Raw genomic sequence first — 26,766 nt, 5'->3', positions numbered from 1 at the left:
CTTTAGATGGTCTGATAAGGAAAACAAACAATAAAACCATTAGTTTGTTCCCACTCAACAGCTGCTGCTTTTGTTTTTTTAATCCAAGGTAGTTTTTGGTCTCTTCTTCCCAAGTCCAGTCACTTCAGATTTAATGTCTGCCTAAATTAAATATGTTAATCTGCTGATTTACTATCTTGTTGGTTAAAATTTTAAAGATAGGTTCCTTCCCTTCCTCCAGAATTTTTCCAGTATAAGTTTTATTCGTTTATATGAATGTGTGCATATATGTGTTTTATTTATTTGTGTGCGTGTGCGGTGTGTGTGTATGTATATGTGTATAGAGATATTAAAGATGTCTGCATGAGTTCATGTGATAATTTTAGATTTTTTTTTTTTTTTTTTGAGACAGAGTCTCACTCTGTCACCCAGGTTGGAGTGCAGTGGCACACTAATGGCTCACTGCAGCCTTGACCTCCCAGGCTCAAACAATCCTTCCACCCCAGCCTCCCTGGTAGCTGGGACTACAGGTGCATGCCACCACGGCCAGCTAATTTTTTGTATTTTTTTTTTTAATAGAGATGGAGTTTTGCCATGTTGCTCAAGCTGGGATTCGTTTTTTTTTTTTAAATAACTTCAGAATGTTCCATTATATAATTGTGCCATATTTTACTTAACCAGACCTCTAATAATGTTCACATGCCGCCATAACCAGCTACTTTATTGAATTTTTTTGTAGAGACAGAGTTTTGCCATGTTGCTCAGGCTGGGATTCATTCTTTTTTAACAACTCAGAATATTCCATTATATAATTGTGCCATAGTTTACTTAACCAGACCTCCAGTAATGGCATTTCGGTTTTTCTGATCTGCTATTACAAAAGAAGAGGAAGTGAATGTCACTATATTAGATCATTTTGCACATGCGTGAATATACCTGTAGAACTAATTCCTAAGAGTGGAATTGCTGGGAAAAGGGTATATATATTTTGAATTTTGATTGATATTGCTGAGCTCCCTTTTCAAAGAGTTTATACTGCCATGAACATTATCTCAGATTATCTATTTCTCCATGCATACACCAATAGTGAGTAATTAAACTTTTCTAACTTTCCCAGTCTGATTAGCGAATGGCAGTTTCTCATTGTTTTTATTTTATTTCTCTTATGAGTGAGGTTGAGCATCGTTTCACATGCTTAAAAAGCCATTTGTGGCTGGGCGCAGTGGCTCATGCCTGTATTCCCAGCACTTTGGGAGGCTGAGGCTGGCGGATCACTTGAGGTCAGGAGTTTGAGACCAGCCTGGCCAACATGGTGAAACCGCGTCTCTACTAAAAATGCAAAAAATTAGCCAGGTGTAGTAGCACACACTTGTAATCTCAGCTACTTGGGAGGCTGAGGCAGGAGAATTGCTTGAACCTGGGAGGTGGAGGTTGCAGTGAGCTGAGATGGTGCCACTGCACTCCAGCCTGGACAACAGAGCGAGACTTCATTTCGAGTAAAGAAAAAAAAAAGCCATTTGTATTTATTTTCTGTGCAGTCACAGTCTATAATATTTGGTTTTTAATTGGGTTGGGTTTCTTTTTTCTTTTTTAAAGTTCTTTTCTTTTTCCACCCAACCCCTGAAGAGGGTTTCTTTTTCTTAATGATTTGAAGCCTTTTATATAATAAGTGAATTAATCCTTTGTGGAATTGTCCCACGTTTGTTTATTTTTTAATTATTTATTAATTATTATTATTATTATTTTTTGAGACAGGGTCTCTGTCATCTAGACTGGAGTGCAGTGGCATGATCTTGGCTCACTGCATCCTTGACCTCCCAGGCTGAAGTGATCCTCCTGCCTCAGTCCCCCAAGTAGCTGGACCTACAGGCGTGTGCCACCATGCCCAGCTAATTTATGTTTTGTTTTTTTTTTCATAGAGGCAGCGGTTTTGCCATGTTGTTCAGGCTGATCTGGAACTCCTGAGCTCAGGCAATCTACCTGCCTCAGCCAGGATTACAGGCGTGAGCCACCAAACCCAGCCTTTTTTTTTTTTTTTTCCTTTTTTGAAATGGGGTCTCACTCTGTTGCCTAGGCTGGAGTGCAGTGGTGTGATCTTGGCTAACTGCAACCTCCACCTCCCAGGCTTAAACCATCCTCCCATCTCAGCCTCCCAAGTAGTTGGGACTATAGGCACACACCACTATGCCCAGCTAATATTTGTATTTTTGGTAGAGATAGGGTTTCACCATGTTGCTCAGCCTTGTCTCCAACTCCTGAGCTCAAGCTATCTGCCCACCTCAGCCTCCCAGAGTGCTGGAATTGCAGACATGAGCCACCACACCTGGCCAGAAATCTTTTATAAGAAATTATACATTTTTGAGAGCCCTTATTCCAAATGCGGTATGCTTAGAAGAAGCTCTATTATTTAGTAACAAGCATTTTGTTACATTAGCATTTTACTTTATCGCATGCTTAATTTTGCCTCTTGTTCTTTGTCATGCTATCCTAAAGAGAAACAGGACTCATTGATACTGTTGCCTGAAGACATGGGACCAAATTGACTGCTGTAGCTCTAAAGACCGATAGATACCATTAGGAAAGCATGAGAAAAGCCCATTTTGTGCTTATGTCAGAACATAGAATGTACTGGGGAAATTTTTACTGGTGATGGATAAAGCTCCTAGTTGGAACTAGGAGCATATAGGGAGGGGCAAATGAAATGATTGTGGGGAATGGCTGTTATTGAGGAGAGAAGAAAACCAATTTTTCTTTTAATATTTTAAGACCGAAGGCTCTTAGAAAGAGAATGGTTAAGGAGGATATGATCACATTTTGTAAAATTGTGAATGGTATTGATGGGTGACCACAGTCTTAAGAATTCTATAACAGAGCAACTTGGGAATCTACAAAGTAGATTTTACACAAAATTCAGTGCTGAAGTAAATGTCAGTGGATATATAACTTTTTACTCCAAAGGCAATGTAAACTAATTAGAAAAATAAGAAGATACAAAAAATATGTGATTATTTGGAGGCTCATCCTCATGAGGGTTAGCATGGAAGTTAACCACACCTTTCCCTAGACTACCTTCTGCTGGCATTAATAATTCAGAAACACAGGTCAAGGGTCTCTTTCACCCAGGAGATTTCTTGTTATTTCTGTGTGATTTATTTTTTCCTTCCTTTACTCTGCCAGCTTTTTGGAAGCAATACCTTTTTTTTTTTTTTTTGAGATGGAGTTTTGCCCTTGTTACCCAGGCTAGAGTGCAGTGGAGTGATCTCGGCTTACTGCAACCTCTGCTTCCCGCGTTCAAGTGATTCTCCTGCCTCAGTCGCCCGAGTAGCTGGGATTACAGGCATGTGCCACCACGCCTGGCTAATTTTGTATTTTTAGTAGAGACAGGGTTTCTCCGTGTTGGTCAGGCTGGTGTCGAGCTCTCAACTTCAGGTGATCCACCCACCTCAGCCTCCCAAAGTGCTGGGATTACAGGCGTGAGCCACCACGCCTGGCCAGTAATACCTTTTTAGAGTAGAAAGGCTTTGTTTTACCTTGTTTATGTTTTCTTTGATTCACATCTTCATAACCATAGTGTTTCTGTCAGTCTTTTATATGTAACTTTTATATGTAACTCACTCTACACTGCTGTTATCTTCCCATCTAGTTATCACGTGATTTCACAGAATTGATTTGACTTCTGCTTAATTTAGACCTTTTTCATTCGCCCTTCCCCAATAAAGGACAAAGAGATTTTCAGCAGATCAGATGCCAGATTCTGTGTTGTTTTAATATTAATATACTTTTATTGGAAACCCTAAAGGTCTTATTCACGATTATTGTTACAGAGCTTTTTTTTTTTTTTTTTTGCGAGATGGAGTCTTGCTCTGTTGCCCAGGCCGGAGTGCAGTGGTGTGATCTCGGCTTATTGCAATCTCTATCTCCTGGGTTCAAGCAATTCTTCTGCCTCGGCCACCTAAGTAACTGGGATTACAGGAACATGCCACCACACCCAACTAATTTTTTTGTATTTTTCATAGAGACAGGGTTTCACCATGTTGGCCAGCCTGGTCTCGAACTCCTGATTTCAAATGATCTGCCTGCCTTGGTGTCCCAAAGTGCTGGGATTATAGGCATGAGCCACCACGCCTAGCCTACAGAACTTTTATAATGAATGAAAACTAGAATTCAGTTAGATCTGTGTGTTTCCAAGTAAGCACTTTAAATGTTTCAGAAACGGAAGAAACAGTAATCTGAAGTTGTTACATTGGAATCTCATGAGCCTGTTGCCAACTGGTAAAGGACTCACAATTTTTAAAAAATTCTGAAAATGGTACTTAACTTTTCTTTACACAGTAACTTACATACTTTTATGTTTATTTTGAGAGGGACTAAGATCTGATTACCAGAATGAAACCTGAGCATTTTTCTTTAAAGTCTCAGGTTTCTTTTTGTTGTTGTTGTTGTTGTTGTTTTAAGATGGGATCTTGCTATGTTGCCTAGGCTTGTCTTGAATTCCTGGGTTCAAGTGATCCTCTCACCTTAGCCTCCCAAGTAGCTGGGATTATAGGCATGTGTACTGGGCCAGGCTAGCCTTGGTTTTATTGAAAATTTTTATGTGTATGGCATAAGCACCTTCTACTTGTTAACATTCATTATAAATCCCATAGAGTGCAAAATATTGCAGTGTATAGAAGGCATTATATACTTGCAACTGTGACTGTCGTAAGAATGCTATTCAAAAAAATAATAATAAATGATTGCTTTCTCTTATAGCCATGTCTGGTGAGAACAGAGAAAATACACTGTTTTATTCTGAAATTCCCAAAACTATCAATAGAGCAGCAGTCCTAATGCTCTCTTGGAAGCCTCTTTTGGATCTTTTTCAGGTAGGATTAAATGTTGTTATTCCTATAATTTGGTGTATGTGTTCAGATACTGCATTTATTTAGAAGTTGGGATTTTATATTTAAAGTAGATGTAAATAGAAAAAATTAAAACTTTTTATGTTTTTGTATGTGTGACCCTGAAATTCCATTTAATTCTTGATATATGAAACTAAGAGATAATAAAATTCAATTTTTTAAACTGCTTTCTCCCTGTTTAACTGCATTTCCCTTTCATAAACTTTGTACTTATGTAGTTCTCACATTTTTTAAAGGAGCTGTTCACAGAAAAGAACTGATAATTATTTCCAGAAAGGCTTATTTATATATTTTAATTGATTTTGTAGTTTTAAAGCTCAGTAACAGCACTAAAATGAAGGTACAAAGTTCAGTTTTACCTTCTAAATAGTATAATTCCATTTATGTAAAATCAAAGGTTGGGGTTTTATTTCCCCCAATATTTTATCTTTGTTTTTTGTTTTTAAAAACTATTTTATATAAATATAAAATATAAAATAGTTTTTAAACATAATATATATGTTTAATAAGATGGGGTCTTGCTATGTTGTCCAGGCTGGTCTCAAACTCCTGGGTTCAAGCAATCTGCCTGCCTCAGCTTTCCACAGTGCTGGAATTACAGGAGTGAGCCACTTCACCTGGCTGATTTTATCTTTAGATAAGAAAGTACATTGTTGAAAATACCCCAAAGATAATGTTTTGCTACAATTGTTTGCTTCGTTGGTTATTACTATTTTTACAGTGAGTATTTATTCATTTATTATTATCATTTTTTTTTTTGAGATGGAGTTTTGCTCTTGTTGCCCAGGCTGGAGTTCAATGACATAATCGCAGCTCACTGCAACCTCCACGTCCTGAGTTCAAGCAATTCTCCTGCCTCAGACTCCCAAGTAGCTGGGATTACAGGCATGCGCCACTGTGCACAGCTAATTTTGTATTTTTAGTAGAACTGGAGTTTCACCATGTTAGCCAGGATGGTCTCAATCTCCTGACCTTGTGATCCGCCCACCTTGGCCTCCTGAAGTGCTGGGATTATAGTCGTGAGCCACCGCACCTGGCCTGGGCCAAGTATTTGTTAATTGAATAACATGAATGTGCTGTTTCTCATAGAAATTTAAAACAAAAAAACTTTTATGACAACTAATCTCTTTTTTTTTTTTTTTTTTGAGACACAGTCTCACTCTGTAACCCAGGCTGGAGTGCAGTGGCGCCATCTTGGCTCACTGTAACCTCTGCCTCCCAGGTTCAAGTGATTCTCCTGCCTCAGCCTCCCAAGTAGGTGGAATTATAGGTGCACACCACTATGCCTGGCTAATTTTTGTATTTTCAGTAGAGACAGGGTTTCACCATGTCGCCCAGGCTGGTTTCGAACTCTTGGCCTCTAGTGATCCACCGCCTCAGCTTCCCAAAGTACTGGGATTACAGGTGTGAGCCACTGCACCTGGCCACAACTAATCGTTTTCACTGCAACTATTTATCATGAACATTTGCCCTTTACATAGGCATGTGACTTTTCTTTAAAACAGAAAAAATTTCTTATTCTAAGACCAGTGTCTTTAACTAAAATAATGATAATTTTCTCATAGAAAAATTGGCAAAAGTTTTTTAAACTTTTATAATGGAAATTTTTAAAGCATGCAGAAGTAGAATAATGTGAAATATTTTCAACAAGGATTAAATCTTAGGCATCAGCGTTGATTGTAGCCCTACTAACTTCCCCTCACAACCCCCCACCCCTACTGCTCAGATTTTTTTGTTTGTTTGTTTTGAGACAGAGTCTCACTGTCACCCAGGCTGGAGTGCAGTGGTGCCATCACTGCTTACTGCAAGCTCTGCCTCCTGGGTTCACACCATTCTCCTGCTTCAGCCTACCTAGTAGCTGGGACTACAGGCGCCTGCCACCGTGCCCAGCTAATTTTTTGTATTTTTGGTAGAGACGGGGTTTCACTGTGTTAGCCAGGATGGTCTCAGTCTCCTGACCTCGTGATCTGCCTGCCTTGGCCTCCCAAAGTGCTGGGATTACAGGTGTGAGCCACCATGCCTGGGCCTGCTCAGATGATATTAAAGAAGATACCAGATATGTCATTCCTGAAATACATCAGTATGTATCTCTAAAGGATACCAATTTTTTTTTAAAAATTGAGACAACATTTCACTCTCACCCAAATTGGAGTCCAGTGGTGTGTGATCACAGCTCACTGCAGCCTGAACTTCCTGAGCTCAAGCTAGAGTGCAGTGGCACAATCTCAGCTCACCGCAACCTCTGCCTCCCGGGTTCAAGCGATTGATTCTCCTGCCTCAGCCTCCTGAGTAGCTGGGACTACAGCGTGCGCCATCACTCCTAGATAATTTTTGTATTTTTAGTAGAGACAGCGTTTCACCATGTTGGCCAGGATGGTCTCAATCTTTTGACCTTGTAGTCCGCCTACCTCGGCCTCCCAAAGTGCTGGGGTTACAAGCATGAGCCACCGCGCCTGGCCCTACTGCAATTTTTTTTTTTTTTTTTTTTTTTTTTGAGACGGAGTCTCGCTGTGTCTCCCAGACTGGAGTGCAGTGGCACGATCTCAGCTCACTGCAAGCTCCACCTCCCAGGTTCATGCCCATTCTCCTGCCTCAGCCTCCCGAGTAGCTGGGACTACAGGCGCCCACCACCACGCCCGGCTAATTTTCTGTATTTTTAGTAGAGACAGGGTTTCACCGTGTTAGCCAGGATGGTCTCGATCTCCTGACCTCGTGATCCATCCGCCTCAGCCTCCCAAAGTGCTGGGATTACAGGCGTGAGCCACCACGCCCAGCCTTTTTTTTTTTTTTAAATGGAGTTTCACTCTTGTCGCCCAGGCCTGAGTGCAATGGCACAATCTTGGCTCACTGCAACCTCTTCCTCCTGGGTTCAAGCTATTCTCCTGCCGCAACCTCACAAGTAGCTGGAATGACAGGCATGCGCCACCATACCCGGCTAATTTTGTATTTTTTAGTAGAGAAGGGGTTTCTCCATGTTGGTCTGGCTGGTCTCAGACTTCTGACCTCAGGTGATCCTCCCACCTCGGCCTCCCAGAGTGCTGGGATTATAGGCGCGAGCCACTGCGCCTGGCCCACAGTTTTTTTTAAAACGGCCCAGGCACAGTGGCTGATGCCTGTAATCGCAGCACTTTGGGAAGCCAAGGAGGGTGGATCACTTGAGGCCAGGAGTTCAAGACCAGGCTGACCAACATGGTGAAACGCTATCTCTACTAAAAAAATATAGAACAGGCTGAGTGCAGTCACTCATGCCTATAATCTCAGCACTTTGGGAGGCCGAGGTGGGTGGATCACCTAAAGTCAGGAGTTCAAGACCACCCCAGCCAACATGGTAAAACCCCATCTCTACTAAAAATATTTTTAAAAAGTCAGGCATGTTGGCAGGTGCCTGTAATCCTAGCTACTCGGGAGGCTGATGTGGGAGAATCGGTTGAACCCAGCAGGCAGAGGTTGCAGTGAGCTTAAATTGTGTCATTGCACTCCACCCTGAGTGACAGAGCAAGACTCCATCTCAAAAAATAATAATAAATGAAAATTAGCCAGGTGTGGTGGGATGGGCGCCTGTAGTCCCAGCTACTCGTGAGGCTGAGGCAGGAGAATCGCGTGAGCCAGGGAGGCAGGGGTTGCAGTGAGCTGAGATGGCACCGCTGCACTCCAGCTAGGGTGACCGAGGGAGAGACTGTCTCAAAAAGAAAAAAAAAAAAAGTAATCAATAATAAATAAATAAATACTTCAGGCTGGGCACGGTGGCTCACGCCTGTAATCCCAGCACTTTGGGAGGCTGAGGCGGGTGGATCACCTGAGATCAGGAGCTCGAGACCAGCCTCATCAACACGGAGAAACCCCCTCTCTAAAAAAATACAAAATTAGCTGGGCATGGTGGCGCATGCCTGTAATTCCAGATACTCGGAAGGCTGACACAGAAGAATCTCTTGAACCCGGGAGGCAGAGGTTGCGGTAAGCCGAGATCACACCATTGCACTCCAGCCTGGGCAACAGAGCAAGGCTCCGTCTCAAAAAAAACAAAACAAAACAAAAACTTCATTGTGTTTCAAGATTGCTTTGAGTATTCTGTGTCTCATGCAATTCTATGTGAATATTATTAGGGTCAGCTTGTCTATATCTGGAAAAAAGGCATTTGGAATTTTGATAGGCATTTACACTGTATTCCAATCCATGCATATGTGATGTCTTTCTATTTATTTAGATCTTTACTTTCATTGAACAGTGTTTCACAGTTTCCCTTATACACATCTTGTTCTTCTTTGGTTAAATTTACTACTAAGTATTTTTGTTTTCTTTTTTTATTTTAATGTCAGTCAAATTTAGCAGTTAGGGGTTGTATACCAACTTTAGTGACACTAATATTAATAAGTTCTGATAACCCACTACTATTAGGTCAGCGTATGTTTTTTTAAATAACATTTAAAGTATAATTTTCATTCTTTTTTTTTTGAGACAGATTCTTGCTCTGTCACCCAGGCTGGAGTGAGGTGGCATGATCTTGGCTCACTGCAACCTCCGCCTCCCAGGTTTAGGCAACTCTCCTGCCTCAGCCTCCCTAGTAGCCGGGACTACAGATGCGCACCACCATGCTCAGCTAATTTTTGTATTTTTAGTAGAGGCGGGGTTTCACTGTGTTGGTCAGGCTGGACTTGAACTCCTGACCTTGGGTGATCCACCTGCCTCGACCTCCCAAGGTACTAGGATTACAGGCACGAGCCACCACGCCCAGCCACAAACTTTCTTTGAGAGACATTATAACAAATATGTTTTAAGTAGGAAAAGAAAACCACAGAGATTCTGCTCTGAAGTTTTGTTTTCCATTTACTTAGCAAATATCCTGAAAAAGCGAAAAACAATACCATTGTTAAATAAGTAACAGACAGTAACTCCTATAAATAATTTAGGACATAAATGAAAGAAATCACTTCTTTCCCAGCGCTGGGAGGCAGAGGTGGACAGATCACTTGAGACCAGGAGTTTGAGACCAGCTAGGCCAACATGGCAAAACTCCATTTCTACTAAAAATACAAAATATTAGCTGGGCATGGTGGTACATGCGTGTAATCCCACCTACTCAGGAGGCTGAGGCACAAGAATCACCTGGTTGTAGTGAGCTGAGATCACGCCATGGCAGTCCAGCCCGGGCAACAGAGTGAGAGTTTTGTCTCAAAAAAAAAAAAAAAAAAAAGAAAGCACTGTGAAATAGTGAATTGGAAAATTGGAAAACTTTGCTAGCTGAGAATTCAAGCAAGATTTTGGGGTATAAGTAAACTGGGATAGGTAGAAAGAAAAGCATTCTTCCGAGAGTCCAGGGAAGAGGGGTAGAACAGACAAAGACCAGGAGACAGAAAACCACTCATTGAGTTTTATTTAGATCAGTGATGTGACCAGCTTGACCTCTAAGGTTTTATTAAGAGGAGTATTGCTAGTATAGTGGAAAGGTATTAATAACAGCTGACACATTTGAGAGCTTAATCTGTGTCAGTCATTGTGCTAAACATTGTACATATTTTATCTAAATTAATCTTCACAAAGCTGATGTAAATGATTTATTACTATTTTGAAAATGAAGACAATTACTTTTGAATAAATTAAGCTACTTTCTCAAGGTTAGACTTCTATTGAAGGGTCAAAGCTTGGATTCAAACCACTTGACTTAGAAGTCTGTGCTCTTAACTGTGTGCTGGCTACTAAATTACAGTTAAGTTGTAGAAAGTCTTGAATGCCAACATGATTAGACTTTATTCTTGTTCTCTAATGTATACAGTAATCATCTAAAGACCCTTTACTAGGAAATCTTTCAGCAGATTTCCTAAAGTTAATCTGCTTAAAGTTGCCAGCAAATTTTGGGGTCACTTAACATGTAGACCATGCTCGGTGAATTAGAAGGCTGAAAAAAAAAATGTAGAGTCAATAATGTTGGAGATTTTAGGATTTCAGTGCCGAAAGCAAAAGACGGTTTTTCAGAAGACTGGAATAGGTGACTTTCCTTTCACATTAGGCAACACTGGACTATGGAATGTATTCTCGAGAAGAAGAACTATTAAGAGAAAGAAAACGCATTGGAACAGTCGGAATTGCTTCTTACGATTATCACCAAGGAAGTGGAACATTTCTGTTTCAAGCTGGTAGTGGAATTTATCACGTAAAAGATGGAGGGCCACAAGGATTCACGGTAAGTTGGAGTTGCTAGTGGTTAAATCTGGTTTGGATCCAAAAGGTTATTTGCACCCAAATCAGAAAGGTAATTAATAAACAAACCAGAAACTTCAGTTTACCCACCAACGAAGAAATTTAATAGCAGTGAAAACAAGAAACATGGAGATTAGTTTCCAATTTTAAGAGCTAATTTTTTTTTTATTTTTATTTTTTGAGGCAGAGTTTCACTCTTGTTGCCCAGGCTGGAGTGCAATGGTGCCATCTCGGCTCACCGCAACCTCTGCCTCCTGGCTTCAAGTGATTCTCCTGCGTCATCCTCCCAAGTAGGTGGGATTACAGGCATGCACCACAGCCTCCGACTAATTTTGTATTTTAAGTAGTGATGGGGTTTCTCCATGTTAGTCAGGCTGGTCTCAAACTCCCGACCTTAGGTTATCTGCCTGTCTCGGCCTCCCAAAGTGCTGGGATTATAGGCATGAGCCACTATACCCGGCCTTAGGAGCTAATTTTCTTTAACCAGCTCAGGCAACAGAGAGAGACCCGTGTCTCTACAAAAAAATTTTTAAAACTTAGCTGGGCATGGTGGTGCACACCTTTAATCCCAGCTACTCAGGAGTCTGAGATGGGAGGATCACTTGAGCCTAGAGGTCAAGCTACAGTGAACTGTGATTGTGCCACTGCACTCCAGCCTAGATGACAAAGACCTTATCTCAAAACAAAAGAGTTAATAATCTTTCTAGTTACATTAAGATGCCATTTTTAGGCCAGACGCGGTGGCTCACGCCCATAATTCCAGCACTTTGGGAGGCCGATGTGGGCAGATTGAGCCCAGGAGTTCCAGACTAGTGTGGAAAACATGGCAAAACCCCATCTCTACAAAAAATGCAAAAAATTAGCCAGGCAAGCTAGCATGCGCCTGTAGTCCCAGCTACTCAGGAAGCTGAGGTGGGAGGATCATTTGAGCCTGGGAGGCAGAGGTTGTAGTGCACCGAGATTGTGCCGCTGCACTTTAGCATGGATGACAGAGTGAGATCCTGTCTCAAAAAAAAAAAAAAAAAGATACAAATTTTAAAGTGGTAAAAATACTTGCTGTATAGAAAGATAGAGTAGGCCATGGGTAGTGGCTTACGCCTGTAATCCCAGCACTTTGGGAGGCTGAGGTGGGTGGATCACTTGAGGTCAGGAGTTTGAGACCAGCCTGGCCAACATAGTGAAACCCTGTCTCTACTAAAAATACAAAAATTAGCCAGGCGCACCTGTTGTCCCAGCTACTCGGGAGGCTGAAGCACGAGAATTGCTTGAATCCAGGAGTTGGATGGAGGTTGCAGTGAGCCGAGATTGTTCCACTGCCCTCCATCCTGGGCAACAGAGTGAGACTACCTAAAAGAGAGAGAGAGAAAAAAAAGAAGGGTAAAGGGCATTAGTTCCCACTTCCCGTATAAGCATTGAGGGAGATTTTGGAAGATCATTATCACAAGGCAATTTTTTATTTCCCTTGAAAGCTAATTCATCTTAATAAATTATACATATACACACACACTTTTTTTTTTTCTTTGGAGAGAGTCTTGCTCTGTCACCCAGGCTGGAGTACAGTGGCGAGATCATGGCTCACTGCAGCCTCAAACTCCTGGGCTCAAGCAATCCTTCCACCTCGGCCTCCTTGAGTAGCTGGGTAGCTATAGATATGTGCCGCCACACCCGACTAATTTAAAAAAATTGTTTTTATAGAGGTGAGGGTCCCACTATATTGCCTCAGCTTGTCTTGGACTTTAGGCTCAAGTGATCCTCTTGCCTCAGCCTCTCAAGTGGCTTATGTTTGGTTTTATTCTAGGCAATTCATTATGAGCTTTAGGAACTTTTCTTTTGAGAGAACTGTGATGATCCTGGCTTCTATTACATTTTTATCAGCAAACTATTTTATATTGGTAAAAATAATTTTAAAATATTTAATAAAATACTTGGTGAATAAGTGTTCAATAACAATGTTTAATGAACAGTAAATACTCTTAAGAGGTATTGGGGCAGGTTGGGGCAACAAAATTTATGAAGTACTGTTTTATTGTCTTTATGTCCTCTCCTATTACCCTTAGCTTTTTCATTCAAAGTAAAAAAAATGAGTCCTTTCTGGTAAGTTAAGGCAATGGAAAGTATATTTTTCTGGGAAGCAATGATCATTGTTGACTTTTTTTTTTTTCTCCTGAGACTGAGTCTCTCTGTCACCCAGGCTGGAGTGCAGTGGCACTATCTTGGCTCACTGCAATAGCTGCCTCCCGGGTTCAAGCGATTCTCCTGCCTCAGCCTCCCAAGTAGCTGGGACTATAGGTGCCCACCACGGACGCCCAGCTAATTTTTGCATTTTTGATAGAGATACAGTTTCACTATGTTGGTCAGGCTGATCTCGAACTCCTGACATCAGGTGATTCGCCTGCATTGGCCTCCCAAAGTGCTGGGATTACAGGTGTGAGCCACCACGCCTGGCCTCATTGTTGACATTTTACCTAGAAATATTCTTCTTCATATAGGAAGCGTGCTGGAACATGTATGTGTCAGCCTGATAGTTACCTTAGAATGTTGTTTACTTTTCTAGCAACAACCTTTAAGGCCCAATTTAGTGGAAACTAGTTGTCCCAACATACGGATGGATCCAAAATTATGCCCTGCTGATCCAGACTGGATTGCTTTTATACATAGCAATGATATTTGGATATCTAACATCATAACCAGAGAAGAAAGGAGACTCACTTATGTGCACAATGGTAAGGCATAGTTCTTCAAATTTACTTTTCTGAACAGTATTTTTTGAAGTATAATTTGCTTCTTGCATTTTGACATTAGATCACCAAGCTGGGTGATCTTTGTGTTTGAAATTCAAGTCTTTAAATTTTTTTAAAAATAGAGAAAAGTACAGGGGATAACTGGTATGTACCACATGTATAATACTGCTTTATCTTAATGTTCATTTTCAAACAGTGCAACAAAAGAACCTCTGACATGATTGTTCTTTTAGCCTAATAAGACTGCCAGAATTTTCATAGAACTCTTGTTATTAAAATAAAATTTTAGGCTGGGCATGGTGGCTCCTAGGACTCTGGGAGGCTGAGGCAGGTATATTGTTTGAGCCCAGAAGTTCAAGACCAGGATGGGCAACATGGTGACACCCCGTTTGCCAAAAAAATACAAAAAATTAGCTGAGCATAGTGGCGTGTGTAATTCTAACTACCTGGGAGACTGAGGTAGGAGGATCACTTGAGTCCAGGAGGTCGAGGCTGTGGTGAGCCATGATTGCACCATTGCACTCCAGCCTGGGTGACAGAGTGAGACTGTCTCAAAAATAAAAAAATAATAATAATAAATAAATAAGTTTTGTTTTTGAAAAACAGATAGAAAAACCAATTACACACTCTAAGAAACTACTTGAGGCCAGGCATGGTGGCTCATGCCTGTAGTCCCAGCACTTTGGGAGGCCAAGGCAGGTGGATCACCTGAGGTCAGGAGTTCTAGACAGTCTGGCCAACATGGTGAAACCCTGTCTCTACTAAAAATACAAAAATTATCCGGGCATGGTGGTGCGTGCCTGTAAATCCCAACTACTAGGGAGGTTGAGACAGGAGTATTACTTGAACCTGGGGGGCGGAGGTGGCAGTGGCTGAGATCGCGCCACTGCACTCCAGCCTGGGCAAGAGAACAAGACCTTGTCTCAAATAAATAAAATAAAATAAAACTACTTGAGACTGAGACGGGGGGAAGCCTGGGCAACATAGTAAGACCTTGTCTCTACCAAAAAAAAAAAATTAGCTGGATGTGGTGGCACATGCCTGTAGTCCCAGCTATTCAGGAGGCTGAGGCAGGCGGATCACTCAAGCCTAGGAGGTTGAGGCTAAAGTGAGACATGGTTGCACCACTGCACTCCAGCCTGGGTAACAGAGTGAGACCCTGTCTCAAAAAAAATTTATCCTTCAGTTTCGGAGAGCCTACTTAGTTGTCGTCATAATAGGAAAAATAGAACTTTGTAGAACTATGTATATTGTGGGAATATTTAATTAAATTTTATTGAAGTGGCTATGATAATACTAAGCAGTATTCAAAGCACAGAAAGCTGTGGTTTCCTCTAAAGGTTTCATACAAATGAAAGATGGGAAATAGTGTATTGCTTTTTCTTTGAACACGTGAAACAGAGTTTAAGATTAAGTACCATAATGGGCCGGGCGCGGTGGCTCAAGCCTGTAATCCCAGCACTTTGGGAGGCCGAGACGGGTGGATCACGAGGTCAGGAGATCGAGACCATCCTGGCTAACACGGTGAAACCCCGTCTCTACTAAAAAATACAAAAAACTAGCCGGGCGAGGTGGCGGGTGCCTGTAGTCCCAGCTACTCGGGAGGCTGAGGCAGGAGAATGGCGTGAACCTGGGAGGCGGAGCTTGCAGTGAACTGAGATCTGGCCACTGCACTCCAGTCTGGACAACAGAGCAAGACTCTGTCTCCAAAAAAAAAAAAAAAAAAGAGAGATTAATTACCATAATGAAGATGAAGACTGAAAATTCTTTTGTCTAACTTTTGCTTAATCTTACATTCACAAAGCTGATTTACTGTCATCTTTCTTAGTCATTATCCCCTCATCATCATCAATCATTAGTTAAAATTAATTACAGACCAGGTGTGGTGGCTCACACCTGTAATCCCAGCACTTTGGGAGGCTGAGGCAGGCAATCACGAGGTCAAGAGATCGAGACCATCCTGGCTAATATGGTGAAACCCTGTCTCTACTAAAAATACAGAAAATTAGCCGGGCGTGGTGGCGGGCGCCTGTAGTCCCAGCTACTCGGGAGGCTGAGGCAGGAGAATGGTGTGAACCCGGGAGGTGGAGCTTGCAGTGAGCTGAGATGGTGCCACTGTACTCCAGCCTGGGTGACAGAGTGAGACTCCTTCAAAAAAAAAGAAAGTCATCGTTAACAGATATGTTACAGGTAGGAAAACAAAATGATATATATTCTCTCAAGTTTGTTTTTTTTTTGTTCTTTTTTTTTTTTTGAGACAGAGTCTCACTCTGTCACCCAGGCTGGAGTGCAATGGTGCGATCTCTGCTCACTGCAACATCCGCCTCTCGGGTTCAGTTGATTCCCCTGCCTCAGCCTCCCGAGTAGCTGGGATTACTGGCTAATTTTTTTTGTATTTTTAGTACAGACAGTTTCACCGTGTTGACCAGGGTAGTCTCAATCTTCTGATCCTGTGATACACCCATCTCGGCCTCCCGAAGTGCTGGGATTACAGGCATGAGCCACTGTGCTCAGCCTGTTTGTTTTTTGTGGCAAAGTCTCGCTCTATTGCCCAGGCTGGAGTGCAGTGGCATTATCTCAGCTCACTGTAACGTCCGCCTCCTGGGTTCAAGTGATTCTCATCCCTCAGCCTCGTGAGTAGCTGGGATTATAGGTGCATGCCACCACACCTGGTTAATTTTTGTATTTTTAGTAGAGACGGGGTTTCACCATGTTGGCCAGGCTGGTGTTGAACTCCTGACCTCAAGTGATCCGCCCACCTCCGCCTCCCAAAGTGCTGAGAACAGGCGTGAGCCACGGCACCTGGCCAGACATAGGGTTTTATAAGAGCACTAATGTGGGAAAGTGGTCAGGGAAGGCTTTCCAGAAAAGATGACACCTAAACTGATCCTAAGTAATGTCTATATATTATCCAGTACACTCCTGACAAAGCGACTACATGAGAAAGGTCTTGATGCAAAAGACATCATGGTGTTTGTGAGGAGGTAGAAGCAGTGTGAAGGTCCTGAAGCATAAGTTCTGAGTCAAGAAGTAGCAGAAGACTGGCAGATAAGGGCCAGGACAAGGGTAGACCATATTTTCTGTAAATGAACATGGACTTTATCATGATATGAGGGTCCATGGAAAAGTTTTTAACAGTTGTGTGATCATAATCATCATGTTGTCCATAAGTTGCTCTGGATATTTTGTAGAAGTTAAATTCAAGAAACATGGGTAGAGACAGGAACACCAAAGCTTGACTGTTGCAGTTATCCAAGTTATATGGCCTAAATCTAGAGCATAGGATAGAGACAAAGGGATGGAGTAGGGAAAACCTTAAGTTAAAAGTACAGATTTTGGCGTTTAATAGATCTCCCTTTGAAGTCAGGAAATCAGAACAGCTGTGCTACTACCAATGGCAGTAGAAAGATTAGGTTGGTAGTTAATAAATCTGTTTTGGAAATCCAAGCCATTTTTTCATGCCCTTTTTTTTTTTTTCCATTTTTTTGAGACAGGGTCTCCTGTTGGCTCACTGCAGTCTTGACAGGGCTCCAGCAATCCTCCCATCTCAGCACCCCTGAATAGCTGAAACTACAGGTGTGTGCCACCATGCCTGCCTAATTTTTAACTTTTTTTGTAGAGACAAGGTCTCCCTGTGTTGTCAAGGCTGGTCTTGAACTCCTTGACTCAAGTGATTCTCTCACCTCAGCCTCCTAAATTGCTGGGATTGTAGGCATGAGCCAACAAACCCAGCCCATTTTTTCATGTTTCAGCAAACACTGGACACTTGCTGTGTACCAGTTATTGTGCTTGAGGCTGAGACTGCAAAGCTGTGATATAACTGTCAGAGTTAAGGCATTTTTAGTAATTTTTTTTCTTCTGTAAAATTGTTTTCCATAGGATTTGTGAAGATTGGCAGAATTTAAAATGGAAAGCACTGGAATCCTGCAGGACATTATACTAGTGTTTTTATTCTTTATCATGTTGTATGTAGGTATGCGGTGTATTTTCAGGGTTAATAGAGTAGTTAAGAATACAGGTAGAGCCTGGTGAAGTGGCTCATGTCTGTAATCCCAGCACTTTGGGAAGCCAAGGTGGGAAGATCACTTGAGCCCAGGAGTTCAAGACCAGTCTGGGCAACGTAGGAGGAGACCCTTTCTCTACAAAAAAATAAAAAATAATAAAAATGACCCAGACATGGTGTCATGCGCCTGTTTCTCAGCTACTCTGGGAGCCGAGGTGGGAGGATCACTTGAGCCTGGGAAGTCAGGCTCAGTTGCACCACTGCTCTCCAGCGTTGGAGTGAGCTGTAATTGCACCACTGCACTCCAGCCTTGGTGGCAGATGAAAGAGAGAGACCCTGTCTCTTAAAAAAAAAAAAAAAAAAAAAAAAAAAAAAAAAAAAAAAAGAGAGAATGTAGAACTAGTTTGAATTTCAAGTCTACCATTTATTAACTGTGCAGCCTTGGTTATTTAACCCATCTCTTTGTTTCCATATCTATAAAACAGATGTTAATAGCACATCAACATAGGGTTGTTATGAGGCTTTAATGAGTTAATATATATGAAGTATTTAGGATAGTGCCTGAAACATAGTAAGTGTTGTATAAGTATGTGCTTAGATAGAAAGTAGGTAGGGAATTAATGTCATCAGCTTATTCCACTCACAATAGGTTTCTAAGTGAAAGTCCACTTGAGATGGATTTGGTCAATCAGTATGCACATGTGTTTATTCTTTGCCTGGTGATAGAGGAATTTAAAAGTAGTAAAATCCTAGTTTCTGCTCTCAAATGACTTACTGAGAGGATGAGATGATACTACTTATTCATTTAATAAATAATAATGGAAGTCTATAATAAACAGTAAGAAGATACAAATGAGGGTTACTTATCTTCATAGTCTTGGCTCTATCATTAATTCCAAAATTCAAAACACTTTGAAAACTGAGCTTAGTTTTCATTAGGTTGTTACTAAAACTCATTTGGCAGTAACACCTGACCTGAAGTAACCTGAGGATATTTATAAACCTAATATGCTTACCTACATAGTGTGCCTATTCATAAGTTTGCTGTGGGAATATTGGTGTATTTGATTACAAGGTATTTGGTTTCCCTGCTGGAGATACTACATAATGTATTATGGTAGATGTACAATATATGAAAAATCTTGGCCAGGCACGATGGCTCATGCCTGTAATCCTAGCACTTTGGGAGGCTGAGGTGGGTGGATCACCTGAGGTTGGGAGTTCAAGACCAGCCTGACCAACATGGAGAAACCCCGTCTCTACTAAAAATTAGCTGGGGTGGTGGCGCATGCCTGTAATCCCAGCTACTCGGGAGGCTTAGGTTGGAGAATCGCTTGAACCCAGGAGGTGGAGGTTGCGGTGAGCCGAGATGGCGCCATTGCACTCCAGCATGGGCAACAAGAGCCAAACTCTGTCTAAAAAAAAAAAAAAAGATGAGGGAGGGAGGGAGGGAGGGAAGAGAGAGAGAGAAAGAACGAAAATGACAGAAAAGAAATATCTCCCAAATTCTGAATTCCAAATATTTCTTTTTGGATTCAAACTTTTTGGATAAAAAAATCATTGGTTTGTACTGTACATTATATCACACTATATAGAAAATATAGATAAGCAAAAATAATAAAACTTGCCTGTAAAATTAGAATCAGGCCAGGTGCAGTGGCTCATACCTGTAATCCTAGCACTTTGGGAGGCCAAGGTGAGAGGATTACTTGAGCTCAGGGGTTTGAGCTGGGAAACATAATGAGACCTGGGAAACATAATGAGACCTCATCTCTACAAATTTTTTTTTAAAAATTAGCTGGGCTTAGTGACACATGCCTGTGTCCCAGCTACTTGGGAGGCTGAGACAGGAGGATTACTTGAACCCAGAGATGAAGGCTGCAGTGACCTGAGATCTCACCCCTGCACTCTACCCTTGGTGACAGCGAGACCCTGTCTCAAAAATAAAATAAAAATTAAAGTCCCTATGAGATATGTAATGCCTACTAGACTGGCTAAAGTGAGAAATATTGAGAACACCAAATGTTGGAGAAGAACTTTCATGCTTTGATAGTAAGAGTGTAAAATAATAGAAATACTTTGGATAACTGTTTGGTACTTTCTTATGAAGTTAAACATACACTTACGACACTAACCAGCCTTATTACTCGTAGGTATTTTACTTGGAAGAAACAAAAACACATGTTCTCAAAAATTCCCTTTTTTTTTTCTTTTTTGAGACATGATCTCAGTCTGTCACCCAGGCTGGAGTGCAGTAGCGTGATCTTGGCTCACTGCATCCTCCTCCTCCCGGACTCAAGTGATTCTGCTACCACAGCCTCCCAAGTAACTGGGACCATAGGCACCTGCCATCACACCTGGCTAATTTTTGTATTTTTTATAGAGGCAGGGTTTTGCTGTGTTGTCAAGGCTGGTCTCAAACTCCTGAGCTCAAGCAATCCGCCCTCCTCAGCCTCCCAAAATGTTGGGATTACAGGTGTGAGCCACTACGCCTGGCCCACAAAAATTCTTACACGGTAATAATGTTCATAGCATCTTTATTCATAATAGCCAGAAACTGGAAACAGGCAAGATATCCATTAACAGATAAAAGAACTATGGTATGCAATGGAATACAACTCAGCAATAAACAGGAATTAACTATTGACACATGTAACAATATTGATGAAACTCAAAAGAATCCAAACACAAGTATATATATACTGTATGATTTCATTTACATGAAATTCTAGAATATGCAAACCTAACCTCTGGTGATAGAAATCAGATCAGTGATTGTTTCTGGGTCGGGGCTGGGCCTTGACTGGGAAGGAGCATGAGAAAACATCCTTGGGTACTGGAAGTGTAAGTGGTGATAGGAGTGTGGTCATACAAGTGTATGTATTTTTCAAAAATAGTACATTTAAGAATTCGTAAATTATAAAGCAATTTTTAAAAACCTCGAAATCTTACTACTTGGAGATAACCATATTTCAGCTTATATCAGCACTTTTTAAAAATGCATTTTTATAACATTTTTATAAATGAATCACAGTATAAATGCTATTCAGTAATCTGATTTGTTTTATTCAAGTGTATTGTAAACATGTCCTCATGACACAAATTTTTTTTTTTTTGAGATGGAGTCTTGTTCTGTCACCCAGGCTGGAGGGCAGTGGTGGTGTGATCTTGGCTCACTGCAACCTCCACCTCCTGGGTTCAAGCGACTCTTCTGCCTTAGCCTCCCAAGTAGGAGCATGCCTGGCTAAGTTTTGTATTTTTAGTAAAGACGGGGTTTCACCATGTTGGCCAGGCTGGTTTCAAACTCCTGACCTTGTGATCTGTTCCCCTCGGCCTCCCAAAGTGCTGGGATTACAGGCGTGAGCCACCATGCCTGGCCTCAAAATCTTATATATTTATGGCTTTGTGGTTTTCTTTTAAAACAAGAGTCCCCTTCAAATTATTTGCTGGAAACCTAAGTGTAAAACAGATGAAAGCTGAGCTGCTCCAACTGAATGAGATGAGAGAAGAATGGTTGAATTATATGACCTATAAGATTCACTCTAGGTCTAAGAATACTTCTCTGTGTAGGAGAGTTGCAAGTGTCCCCTATACTCTGCTCCTTTACATGTGATCTTTTTTCCATGATCCTGCTAATTGGGAAAATAATAACATTTATTTGGAGCATGTACTGTGGTCCAGGCTTTGTTCTAAGTGCTTTATGTGAATTAATTAATTTAATCTTCATATCAGCCTCACAAGGTAGCCTTTTATTCTCATTTACAAATGGGATAATGCAGTGGAATGAGATTGAATTATTTGCCCAAAGTCAGACAGTATGCAAATGATGGACCCCAGATTTGAACTCAGTCCATTTAGCTCCAGGGTTTACCACTGTACTCCAGCTACCTTTCCAAATAAACTGAATCATTTTGCTTTGTATGTATGAAAAGAGAACTCTCTGTGGTAATTTTCCCTTTTATATTTGTCTAGAGCTAGCCAACATGGAAGAAGATGCCAGATCAGCTGGAGTCGCTACCTTTGTTCTCCAAGAAGAATTTGATAGATATTCTGGCTATTGGTGGTGTCCAAAAGCTGAAACAAGTAAGGGGGTTCAAATAATGTATTATGGATCATTTTAAAGTGTTATAAGATTCAGCTGTCAGTTAAGTGCAGATTCTAAATCTTGGTTAATAGATTTGAAAGTGGATAATAGATTCCAAAGTGATGATGATTGATTCATGCCAGTAGTTACTTAAAATATATAGTTTAGGCCAGGCACAGTGGCTAACACCTGTAATCCCAGCACTTTGGGAGACTGAGGCAGTCGGATCACCTGAGGTCCAGGAGTTCGAGACCAGCCTGGCTAACATGGTGAAACCCCGTTTCTAATAAAAATACAAAAAATTAGCCGGGCGTGGTGGCACGCACTTGTAATCCTAGCTACGCGGGAGGCTGAAGCAGGAGAATCTCTTGAACCCAGGAGACGGAAGTTGCAGTGAGCTGAGATCGCACTATTGCACTCCATCTTGGGCACTGAGAGCAAAACTCTGTCTCAAAAATCTGTAGATTATGACCAGGCGCAGTGGCTCAACGCCTGTAATCCCAGCACTTTGGGAGGCCGAGGCGGGTGGATCACGAGGTCAGGAGATCGAGACCATCCTGGCTAACACAGTGAAACCCCGTCTCTACTAAAAATTAAAAAAAAAAAATTAGCCGAGTGTGGTGGCGGGTGCCTGTAGTCCCAGCTACAGGGAGGTTGAGACGGGAATGATGTGAACCTGGGAGGCGGAGCTTGCAGTGAGTCGAGATCGTGCCTCTGCACTCCAGCCTGGGCGACACAGTGAGACTCCGTCTCAAAAAAAAATAATAAAAATGTAGATTATATTTCATCATAATGAAGTCTAGTAAAAACAATTGTATTGTGGTTTAATGCCTCTGGCCCCTCAATTCTCTTTGCCAGTTTTTCTCCTAAAGGCTGGTCTTGGTAATCCTGGCAGCATTGGTGGCAAAATAAAAAATACCACACCTTGGCCAGGCACAGTGACTCACACATGTAATCCCAGCACTTTGGGAGGCTGAGGCGGGCAGATCATGAGGTCAGGAGATCGAGACTATCCTGGCCAACATGGTGAAACCCCATCTCTACTAAAATACAAAGAATTGGCTGGGTGTGGCGGTGCACACCTGTAGTCCCAGCTACTCGGGAGGCTGAGGCAGAAGAATCAATTGAACCTGGGAGGTGGAGATTGCAGTGAGCCAAGATCGTGCCACTGCGTTCCAGCCTGGCGACAGAGCGAGACTCAGTCTGAAAAACAAACAAACAAAAAAACACACCTTAATGTGTTGCTATAAAAATTTGACTAGAGAGTCTGTTAAACAGATGATCAAATCAGTGTATGAATGGACAGGATAAAAGGGAACAAATTCCTCCCTTTCTTGGGGCAAATTCACAAATACCTCACTCTCTAAGAAACAGCTCACTAAAGCTTGGCTTTCAAACTTTTTGACCATGATCCAGTTAGAAGTGTACTTGTATTGTGGCCTAATACATATACTGTATAGATAAAACTGAAAACAAATTTCAAGAAGCAATACTTATTCTTTTTTTTTTTTTGAGACATAGTCTCTCTCTTGTCGCCCAGGCCGGAGTGCAGTGGCGCAATCTCGGCTCACTACAAGCTCCGCCTCCCAGTTCAAGCCATTCTCCTGCCTCTCAGCCTCCCAAGTAGCTGGGACTACAGGCCACTGCGCCCGGCTAATTTTTTGTATTTTTAGTAGAGACGGGGTTTCACTGTGTTAGCCAGGATGGTCTCAATCTTCTGACCTCATGATCCACCCGCCTCGGCCTCCCAAAGTGCTGGGATTACAGGCGTGAGCCACCGCGCCCGGTCGCAATACTTATTCTTATGTGTAATACTCCCTGATACTGTTATGTTGTTTTTTTTGTTTTTGGGTTTTTTGTTTTTTTTTTTTGAGGCGGGGTCTCTGTTGCCCAGGCTGGAGTGCAGTGGTGCAATCTCAGCTCACTGCAAACTCTGCCTCCCGGGCTCAAGCAATCCTCTCACCTCAGCCTCCCAAGTACCTGGGACTACAGGCGCAAGCCACTACACACAGCTAATTTTTATATTTTTTTGTAGAGATGGAGTATTACCATGTTGCCCAGGGTGTGGTTTGTGTGTTATATTTTTTAAAATACTGATTATGACCCATTAATAGATTTCATGACCTACTCATGGTTTGGAGCTAGCAGTCTGAATGCTTCTCTAAGAGACCCTGAAAAATACTTGTAAGCCATGTCTTGGATTTGGACATTTTATTTTAAGATGTGAAATGTTTTGTTGTATTTGTTAGAACACGATTTTGACATGAATAGAGAAACTATTCAAAATAACTGAACTGTATTTAGTATTTATGTTTTTAATGGGAAATGTTATAAATGTAATTAAATATTTCATTTTTCAACAAAGAATGCATTTTATGGTATGTAAGAATGAAGTCCTTCAGAAATGTTTTTCCCTGTTTTAAAAATACATATACATATCATCTCCAGTTGTTTTCTCTCCAAAAGAAGTGGCTTAACAGTAACTCACCTTGCTGCTACAAAGACTAGTGATATTTTCCTACAAAACAGGTAGCGTATTTTATACATAAGTTATTCTTCACTATAAGAAATCTGATACTAGAAGGAACGGTTGGTTATGACTACCTTCTGGAATAATTATTCTAAATTTTCAATATCTAAATTTCTTTTAAGCTCCCAGTGGTGGTAAAATTCTTAGAATTCTATATGAAGAAAATGATGAATCTGAGGTGGAAATTATTCATGTTACATCCCCTATGCTGGAAACAAGGAGGGCAGATTCATTCCGTTATCCTAAAACAGGTACTGTACTCCATTGGCATTTATATTCACTTATTTCCTCTTTCCAAATAAGATTCTGTAGTCATCCAAAGGTGTAGTCAATGACATTGGTCATTTCCAGCCTTATTTATGATGGTTTGTTCACTGGGTATCACAAAAATAGATTTTGAATTAAAGAGTGATCGTTTTTTATTCTTTTTAAAGGTAGGGATGTCCACATAATTGATTTCCTCAAGGAATGAATTAGAGGGTATCTTTGCACCAGGCGTGGTAGCTCATGTCTGTAATCCCAGCACTTTGGGAGGCTGAGGCGGGTGGATCACTTGAGGTCAGGAGTTTGAGACCAGCCTGACCAACATGGTAAAACCCCATCTTTACTAAAAATGCAGAATTAGCCAGGCATTTTGGTGCATGCCTGTAATCCCAGCTAATTGGGAGGCTGACGCAGAATAATTGCTTGAACCCAGGAGGCAGAGGCTGTAGTGAGCCGAGATCACACCATTGCATTCCTGGGCAACAAGAGTAAAAGTCTGTCTCAAAAAAAAAAAAAGAAAAAGGAGAAGGTGTCTTTGCTAGCAAATACAGATTTTTAAGTGATACTGTTCATAATAAGTGATTTTTTTTTCCCATTTTGCTTCTTACAGCATTTCAGTTGTGAAAATAATACATATTTTCACTTTATTTCATTCGGACTCTTTTCAGCCTGGTTTTTTTTTTATTATTATTCTTTTAAAATTTTATTTCAATAGTTTTTGGGGAACAGGTGGTTTTCGGTTACATGGATAGTTCTTTAGTGGTGATTTCTGAGATTTTGGTGCACCCATCACCCAAGCAGTGTACACAGTACCCAATGTGTAGTCTTTTTTTCCTCACCCCCCTCCCACCCTTCCTCTGGAGTCCACAGAGTCCCTTATATCATTCTTATGCCTTTGTGTCCTCATAGCTTAGCTCCCACTTATCAGTGAGAGCAATGATACTTGGTTTTCCATTCTTGAGTTACTTCACTTAGAATAATGGTCTCCAGCTCCATCCAGGTTGCTATGAATGCCGTCATTTTGTTCCTTTTTGTGGCTGAGTGGTATTCCATGTTGTATATATACTACATTTTTTAAATCCACTTGTTGGTTGATGGGCAAGCCCCTTATTTTTATTTTTCTTTTTTAAGACAGTGTCTTGCTCTGTCATCCAGGCTGGAGTGCAGTGGCGTGATCTTGGCTCACTGAAGCCTCTGCCTCCAGGGTTCAAATGATTGTCCTCCCTCAGCCTCCTGAGTAGCTGGGATTACAGGTGCCTACCACCAAGCCCGGATGATTTTTGTATTTTTAGTAGAGATGGTGTTTCACCACTCCTGACCTGAAGGGATCACCTCGGCCTCCCAAAGTGCTGGGATTACAGGTATGAGGTGCCGCACCTGGCCAAACCCCTTATTTTTTGATATTCAAAAAGTATGAATTTGAGATGGGGCTCTGAGATTCTTGTGCAGTAAAGCTCTGACCATCTACATTATTCTTTTTCATTTTTTTCTTGAGACAGTCTCTCTCTGTTGCCAAGGCTGGAATGCAGTGGTGTGATCTTGGCTCACTATACCTCCACCTCCTGAGCTCAGGCCATTTTCCCACCTTAGCCTCCTGAATAGCTCGACCAGCCTGGTGCAGTGTGTACCACTGCACCCGGCAAATTTTTGTTTTTTGTTTTTTTGCTTTTTTGTTTTTGTTTGGTTTTTTTTTTTTTTTTTTTTTTGCTCTGTCATCCAGGCTGGAGTGCAATGGCGCAATCTCGGCTCACTATAACCCCCGCTTCCCAGGTTCAAGTGATTCTCCTGCCTCAGCCTCCCGAGTAGCTGCGATTACAGGTGCCTGCCACCATGCCTGGCTAATTTTTGTATTTTTAGTAGAGACAGGATTTCACCATGTTGGCCAGGCTGGTCTCGAACTTCTGATCTCGTGATCCACCTGCCTCAGCCTCCCAAAGTGTTGGGATTATAGGCGTGAGCCACCGCACCCAGCCGTTTTTTTCGTGTTGTTTGTTTTTTTGAGACAGAGTCTCGCTCTGTCGCCCAGGCTGAAGTGCCGTGGCGCGATCTCAGCTCACTGCAACCTCCGC

General features: G+C 41.6%; 1 protein-coding gene across 6 annotated transcripts in view; it reads left to right on the top strand.

Annotated features, from left to right (window-relative positions):
- DPP8 (dipeptidyl peptidase 8) overlaps window positions 1-26,766 on the top strand; it is a 75,262-nt gene that overhangs the window by 5,787 nt on the left and 42,709 nt on the right. For all 6 annotated transcript variants that reach the window (XM_008016229.3, XM_008016230.3, XM_008016226.3 and 3 more), the window contains 5 exons: window positions 4,732-4,844; window positions 10,885-11,058; window positions 13,630-13,798; window positions 21,792-21,902; window positions 24,556-24,684. In XM_008016229.3, coding sequence (XP_008014420.1) covers window positions 4,732-4,844; window positions 10,885-11,058; window positions 13,630-13,798; window positions 21,792-21,902; window positions 24,556-24,684 — 696 coding nt within the window. The remainder of the gene's footprint in view (window positions 1-4,731; window positions 4,845-10,884; window positions 11,059-13,629; window positions 13,799-21,791; window positions 21,903-24,555; window positions 24,685-26,766) is intronic.

This window comes from Chlorocebus sabaeus, chromosome 26, assembly GCF_047675955.1.
Source record: "Chlorocebus sabaeus isolate Y175 chromosome 26, mChlSab1.0.hap1, whole genome shotgun sequence".
Taxonomy (NCBI): Eukaryota; Metazoa; Chordata; class Mammalia; order Primates; family Cercopithecidae; genus Chlorocebus; species Chlorocebus sabaeus.
Note: the sequence above shows the minus strand (reverse complement) of the source record. Positions and strands in the feature narration are given on the sequence as shown.